General features: G+C 43.9%; 1 protein-coding gene across 1 annotated transcript; it reads right to left on the bottom strand.

Moving 5' to 3' along the window:
• On the bottom strand, positions 1–6,429 carry LOC128607144 (KH homology domain-containing protein 4). The gene is made up of 14 exons (XM_053623816.1): positions 6,272–6,429; positions 5,505–5,763; positions 4,813–4,932; positions 4,565–4,644; positions 4,421–4,473; positions 4,088–4,290; positions 2,922–3,130; positions 2,738–2,798; positions 1,621–1,678; positions 1,300–1,493; positions 991–1,104; positions 793–866; positions 627–715; positions 1–258 (listed from the first exon to the last, which is right to left on the bottom strand). The coding sequence occupies exons 1-14, from the start codon at positions 6,286–6,288 to the stop codon at positions 137–139; spliced, it is 1,653 nt and encodes a 550-aa protein (XP_053479791.1). The 5' UTR covers positions 6,289–6,429; the 3' UTR covers positions 1–136.
• Between the last annotated feature and the right edge of the window lie 1,344 nt (positions 6,430–7,773).

Below are 7,773 nucleotides of genomic sequence, written 5' to 3'. Positions count from 1 at the left end.
TCTTTCAAGACTTTGATTTTATTCCATAGGAACAGTTACACTATTTTCCAAACTTCCAAAAGTTCAGCTCAATGGATCACGGGGTACATTTTCTCCTGTTAGAGGTTTGGGGTAGGCTGGGGATAGTGTGTGTGTGTTAGGAATTACTCTTCCTCCCACTGCGAGTTTTCTCTTCTTCCTCGTCCGATGAGTCTCCACCATATGGAACGAGACCTAAAGAGTCTGAGGAGATCTTCAGCTTCTTCACCTCCTTTTCATCTGAGAGAAACAAAACAGATTACTATATTAAATCTGGAGCACAATCCCACGGGCGGACAAACGAGTCCAAGTGTGCCCAAGTCGATCTAATCGATTCCAAGATTAGACCTTTTTGACCCGGTCATTAGCTGGCTCATGCGCTGTATACATTTCTCCTTGGTTGCCTATCAACAGTGTTCTCAGTCTGTGAATAGTACCATTGGAAAACAGAGGAACTCCAAAGCTCACATTCTAGTACGCTTTAATAATGTTCAGTCTGTATTAGCGGAGCAGTATATAGTCCGGTATAGTTGTTCTGGAGACATGCATTGCGGGTAAAGTGTTTAATTTAGGTGTGTGTGTGTGTGTGGGGGGGGGGGGGTTCATACCAGTGTGTGTGAGAGCAGGTTCTTGTCTTGGTCTCTTGAGCGGTGCTGGGAGCGACACCACAGGAAGAGCTGGAGGAGGCATCAATGTCCTGTACAGAAGACACACTGTTGTAGTGTGTGTGTGGGGTTGAGTATACATACAGTAGTGTGTAGATGCAGTGCTTACCCATCTGATTTGCCGACATCATTATCAGTGCTGGACAACACAGGCTCTTCCACTGGATCATCTGCTTTAGGCTCCTGTATTAAAACCAGTTTCATTAATAATCACTTATTAAATTGATTACAATATAATAAGAGAATTCAAAATGCATGTCATCAACCCACAGCCCACGGTCTGATCATCCAACCCAACTGAACACACCTCTCTCAACTCCTTTCCTCCTTCCTCCTCTTCACTCTCCTCTATGAAGTGTCTCTTTGGGCTGGAAACACCGGACGAGTCGTTTACAGCAGCATCTGAGCTCTCCTTTTCATCCTAACACACACACACACACACACACACACACACACACACACACCCCATCAACACCATGATGGAGACATTAACTGGTATTTAATAAAGAACACTAAGCTAGGAGAAATGAGCTAACTGACATGATTCAGTAGCAGCTCTCAGATGAGATGACTTCATGATGACTTGGTTAACCTTCAGTGTGCGTACACTACTAACCTCCAGTATGAATGAAGTGGACTTGCGAGGACACACGGGATACTGCACCATCTGAGCACTGTCTGCACCGTCTGCTCGACTCCAGTAACTTCCGGTCGCAGGGTATGATGGGTAAGCGCTGGGGTAGCCGTACCACGACTGGCTGCTGTAACTACTGCTGCCGGTGGATGAGTATCCGTGAGACGGGTATGCTGCTACAACACACACACACACGAACACATGACTATGAACAAAAAATGCAATGTGTGTACAATTAATATAATGACCTAAACAGGAAGTAACAAATATACACACACACAACAGTAAAAGTGGAAGTATTACCTTGTGTGGAACCTGTAGCTGTGTACACGGATACCATGCGCGAGTGTTCAGTCCGCACCTGCAACAAACACCAATCAGAGTTCACACCACTATCACACAACCCTACATCCATCACAACCTTTCAGTGAAATGTTTGCAAAGGTCCAGGTTATTTTATAACGCCCACCATGAGTCTGGGACTGAAGCAGTAACACTGCCACCTTGTGGGCAGCCCCAGGTGTAACATCAGCCCAGCAGAGGACGTTCAGGTGCTTCCAGACATCATTTATTGGTCAGTGTGTCATACCAGCTTATATCGGCGTTCAACTAAAGCTCATAACTCAGAATTTCTCATCTCTGACTAGGAAAAAAACCTCGTAATTCCTACTCATAAAACTGGGCAGATCTCTTCAGCGTGACGTCAGATCAAGATGTCTGCTCACATCACCAACAGACAAGGTAGCACTTCTTGACCTTTAAATGAGTTATACTGTACTACATTATACAAAGTATTAAATACTCCAAGGTTAAATCTTAAACCTTCATAGCACAAACACACACCACGTAATTCCACGTTCTGACTTCTGAGTTATCAACGCTACACTATAGGGTTTACAGAAAATTACAAAAAGACTAGGTTATGTTTATTATTGCCCAAATATTGTTCTTAAAAGGTGCAATAGTCCATATTTATTTCTCACTTGTACAAATAACCTGGGGGGGGGGGGGGGGGGGGAACATTCAGAAAAGTGCGTCAGAGTCCGTGTTTGTCTGCCATTTTATTCACACTCCCGATGCCCCATTACTCCGCCCGTATCTCGGTCTGAAATCGGTACGCGCCCGGAACAGCGCCACTCCACCTACTCAACCGCTAGAGACCTAATCGTTCCAATTTGACAAATCTTGGCTAATGCACTTTTAAAATCAAACCAAAAAGGTACCACATGTAACAAACTAGTCATTTATTAATCTGATTTTAAAATGTTAACCCAAGACCTGAAATCTGAATCATTACAGATGTCCCAATTAGTGAAGCGTATCCAACGGTTCCACTGGACAAAAGGTCTAATTTTCAACGAGGCTAACTTGGATAAAGGATCAATAAAATGTTTAAAGGAAGAATAAAATGAATCCCCACCGTCTCTAGAAGGCTCTCACAGAGTTTCTTGGCTGCTTCCAGGCCGACGGAGTTCGGGTGGCTACGAGAAACACGTTCATTGTTAAACAAAGCAAGACGTTACATGTATCCTAACTCATTAAACGCATGGATAGTGATTGTGCTCGAACCTCAGGTCAGATATGAGCGTGTGATGTAAGCACACCTGATGTAGAGGTACAGGGGTTCAAACGATTCTCTTCGCGAGGCCTGTTCGATGTAGCCCGAGCCCTTCCCCCGCAGAAAGACGCGCGCCCCGGTCTCCGTCTGGATGTGCTGCAGGTACGAGCCGCTCGGTCCCTCCACCTTCTCGTTCACGCCGAAGCCCGGCAGGCACTGCTCCAATCCTACAAATAGCTTAGTGTGCACAAAACTCTGCAACCAGCACCAGAGGTACAGTGATTACACACTACACCCTTAATCTACTAGAGCTCTATACACACTGCACTAGCCCCGCCCACTCCCGTAGCAATTCTATACAAGCAACAGATCTTTCAGAATGAAGTCACTGGATTGGATTCACGCTACATTGTTGAATCTACACTAAATAAAACGAATAACTGCTATGCTACTTCTGCTAGCTACAACTTTATTCACTCGTAACTCCTAAAGTTTCATAAGAAGTGAAAAAGGAAATCAAATGTTGCTTTCAAGTTCAGATTTATTTCAAAAGCATGTTAAACATGTTAGCCGGACAACAGCATGACCCGGCTCCGTGTAACGGTGATCAAGAGTTTAGTGGGAGAGGAACGGCCTCTGGTCTGGAGTCAGCTAGTGATTAAAAAGGTTTAAAGTTCACCTTGGTGTTCATAGTTGTTTCAGGAACAGCAAACAAACTACTGTTGCTATTGACAGTCTTCAAAACAGCAGCACCCGCCAACCCTCTCCTGTCGTGATCGATGTGAACGTGTGTGTGTGTGTGCGCGCGTGTGTGTGTGTGCGTGTAAGCAGGAGCAGTGCAGGCCATGATCTCTGCAGATCGGCCAGTTTCTCCCTGCTGATGTTGATTTAGGAGGTGGGTATCAGCAAGAGCCAAATGATCTCCACTGGCCTCGCCTTCATTAACCTCCACACACACACACGCATGCATGCATGCATGCAGTGTTCCAATACCGCTCTCAACACACCCTCAATCCATTTCCCCTAACACACAGCGTGTTTAGGAGTGGACCGAGAGTGCTAATCAGCTAGCCTGGGTGTTTGGAGCTTTACTTTGCTAAAATTCAGTGTAGCACAGGTGCCTCAACCAAGCGGAAGTGCACGAGGGCGTGTTAGGAACAGGATTGGAGCACGACCCGCACTTAGCCCTAGGGTTAATAATGCGGTACCTACCCCAGCGTGAGGAGGAGGGGGTCTGTGTGCGGGCGTTACGGGAGCGTTCGGGGGGCGTGGCGTAGGGAGATGTGGCTGCGGGGGTACGGAGGGTCGCGGGGGTTGGGGGTAAACAGGAACCGGGGGCATTACAGCCGGCTGCAGGCCCCCTGACGCTCGCAGCACATCCTCAGAGATTATTTCTTTAATCCGCATCACGGCCTCTGAGGAGAAAGCAAACGATCACATGAAATAATCCCTAAGCATGACGGCTCCTTTAGTGTCTGCGTTCATTACAGTACAGTTACACTACGATTCGACATCAGACATGAAACACGACGTGAAAGGACGTACTGTTGACTTCGTCCTGATTGCGTCCCTGAACGTGTAGATACAGAGGACGCTCTCTACAACAGGAGACACAGTAAGAGAGAGGGATTATTACAGTGAGTGATATGATGGGAGATGAATCAGAGTCAGTATGTAGCACATACACACCCTCCTTTGTAGGTGGGCTTGTCAGCATCGCTCAGGTACAGGCCTTTAGTGGAGACCAGCGCGCCGCTGTACAGACGAATCTGACGGCAGACATTTTGTACGAGTGATGAGTTAAATGACAATATTTTTGGACAGAGCCTCCATTTTATTAGCATACACAACACACTATATCTTGTTTCTCACCAAGCTGACAGAATCGAGAGCGAGAGAGAGAGAAACTTAAAAGATGTGCAGCTGAGTGAACACACCTCCTCCTGCGTCTTGTTTTTGGTGAGCAGATTCCTGCAGTTCACAGGAACATCATTAATATCCACTTCTGTGACAACGATCTCCTCACTGCCGACAGGTACAGGGGCACTGGGAGGGGCCTACACAGACACACACTTCAAATAAGAAACAGTGGCAGCTATATAATCTAAAGCTAATCAGAGTGAAAATCTTGAGATTCACGTGCTCGGTTTCGTATTAGCGTAATTCTCAGATTAGATATTAGCTAACTGGACTAGACTCTACATACTCAACACACCGCTTTATTTTTCTTCCTAAAGTCTCTGTATACATTCAATATGACAGAACAAGATGAAAGCACAGGTACAGGAGTGCTTAAAAGTTTGTGAACCCTTTAGAATTCTCTCCCTCTCTCTGCATAAATACGACCTAAAACATCAAATTTTCACACAAGTCCTAAAAGTAGATAAAGAGAACCCAATCAAACAAACGAGACAAAAATATTATACTCGGTCATTTATTTATTGAGGAAAAATGACTGTATTTATGCAGATATGCACAAACTTCTAAAGGGTTCACAAACTTTCAAGCACCACTGTACATGTTTGCTTTCCTGAAGAAACCTTGGACCACAGGACAGGTCTGAGGAATCATTCGAGATGATAAAGTGTGTGCGTGTGTGTGAGAGAGAGGGCGAGAGGGAGATCAGTACCTTACTAGGTAAAGGCTGCAGTGGTTTAAGTTTTCCTTTAGCCATTAACATGGCGTTCAGTTTGGCAGCCATCGCAGCGGCCATCTCCACTCCTCCCTGTGCTGGGGCGTCTGGGGCAGAAAGAGCTGGAGAACCTGCCCCGGGTGTAACAGCTGGACCCGGGGTCACTGAAGCTGTCTTGTTAGCTGACACATTTCCCATAATCCCCTGCAGCAGGTTCGCTTTGGGCTTGGGTTGATCCCAGCGACTGTTCAGGCACCTGAAGGGGAATATGGAGATGATGTTCGAGTTATATTACTGTGTACAACCTTAGGGTTAATCCAGAGGGGGGTGGGTGTGTGTGTGTGTGTGGTGCTAGTAGGCCGCAGTGTTAGTCTCAGCAGCACTCGGCCTGTTCAGCCCCACAGCTCTTTATTATAGGAGGTTAGTATCAGCGAGTCTCTAGTACTCAAAGAGACTGCTTTCAGACCCTCCATTTTATTTGGAATTAGCAACGGCTAATATTTATAACCTAGCTAACGAACCGTTTGATTTGCCCCCGCTACCACAAATTAATGTATATCTTTTTATTGTTAACTTAATCAACAACACAAATAAACATTAACTTTGTAGTAAAGGATCGACTTTATTATTAAGAGATTAAGACTTCCGCAGTGTAACTAGCTAGCTCAGTAGCGTAAAAGTAGCGAAATGCTAAGCTAACTGAACTAGCCGGCTTGGAATATAACAAATTTATTTATTTTAAATAAACACTGAAATATACTTACGGCGTCCCCGATGCCATTTTGTGTTTATTAGTATTTTTAAAATGTATTGATATAAACCGTTAAAGGTTTTCTCGTTAAAACATAAAACTCCAAAAAAAAAAAAAAAACCGTCTTCACATCAACTGTGTTTTCTCTTCAGAGTTAGCCGCTGCGTTTGGGCCTAGGTCTTCGCGCATGCGCAGTTTTCACCATCCGCGCATGCGCCTTGCGGTTTGTTTGTTTTTTTTGCGCATGCGCAGGGTGGAGTAATCGCTAGCGAAATGTTTCGTTAATAAACAGCAACGTTTCACTTCAGAAATAAATTTTAAAAATGCCATATTAGCAAACACAATAGTAACAAACACATTAGTAACAACAAACAGGGTACCTAAGATATTTATCACTGTAATCTGTCACTCTGTGTGCTTTGTTTATGGAGTGATGTTGTATAGTAGTGCTAGCTGACGTGGCTTTTTAATATATTCTCACCCGGACGTTCAAAAAAGTTGTAAAAAAAAAAATTAAAATCCTCTACATTTTCTCCAAAGTCTCTCTACAGTTTGTTTAGACCTACGCAGACCACAACTTTAAAGGCTTGTCTTTATTACGGTCGCCACAATATCAATATAAACTATTCCCTGCTGAAAAAAGACCCCTCCTGGAAACTGTAATGGTTTTAATGGTTATAATAGGAATTCTATTGGGTTTTAATGGAAATTGTAATGGTCACTGTGGATCTATACTGGTCATTTGTTGCCTTATAATTGGGTGGTATGTCTAGTGGATACCATTAATGACCAACAGTGGTTTTAATGGTTAGCTGATGGTTTGTAATGGTATTTGTAATGGAAACCATTAGAATTTCTGTGATGTTTATCAGCAGGGATGTTTGATATGTAAATAATAAAAATTCCACATCATGCTGTTATAAAGTAAAACACTGAACAGCATAAGGTAGTGTTATGAAATGAAGTTCTCACCCAGAAGTTGATTATTTTCCGACAACAGCACATCCCCAAATGTTTTATTCCTCCTAGACCACAGCAATTTACCAGCAATTCCAAATTTATTTATTAAACGACAGATCATACTTTATATCCATTTACAGCTACATGTCTGTGAAACGAGTGAGTTCCTGTTGTCACTTACATTATAGCAGCTATAAACACTCGTTCCCTCACCATCCCTCTGTTTATTCTCTCTCTCTATTCCCTCTCTCTTCAAGTTACAAAGACAAAAAAAATGCAGCTTGTCATGTTACCGAGAAACCGTAGAGAAGTGTAAACTCTGTCCTGAAGATGTGGGAAACTTAAAGTTACAGCTTTAACTCTGACTGTTACACAGTGCTGACACTGGAGATGAAACTTTTTTTTACTCCGTTGACGCGGAGCGTCCGCTGTACACGCCCCTGTGAATGAGCTGTTACTATAGAAACGATAACCTATTAGAACGAGAGCATTAATATAAACCTGCGTGACCGTCAGAGCCGCTGTTATAGAGAATTAATCAACACCTTCTGACCC

The sequence above is a fragment of the Ictalurus furcatus genome, chromosome 4 (genome assembly GCF_023375685.1).
Source record: "Ictalurus furcatus strain D&B chromosome 4, Billie_1.0, whole genome shotgun sequence".
Classification (NCBI taxonomy): Eukaryota; Metazoa; Chordata; class Actinopteri; order Siluriformes; family Ictaluridae; genus Ictalurus; species Ictalurus furcatus.
This window is presented reverse-complemented; position numbering and strand designations above follow the sequence as displayed.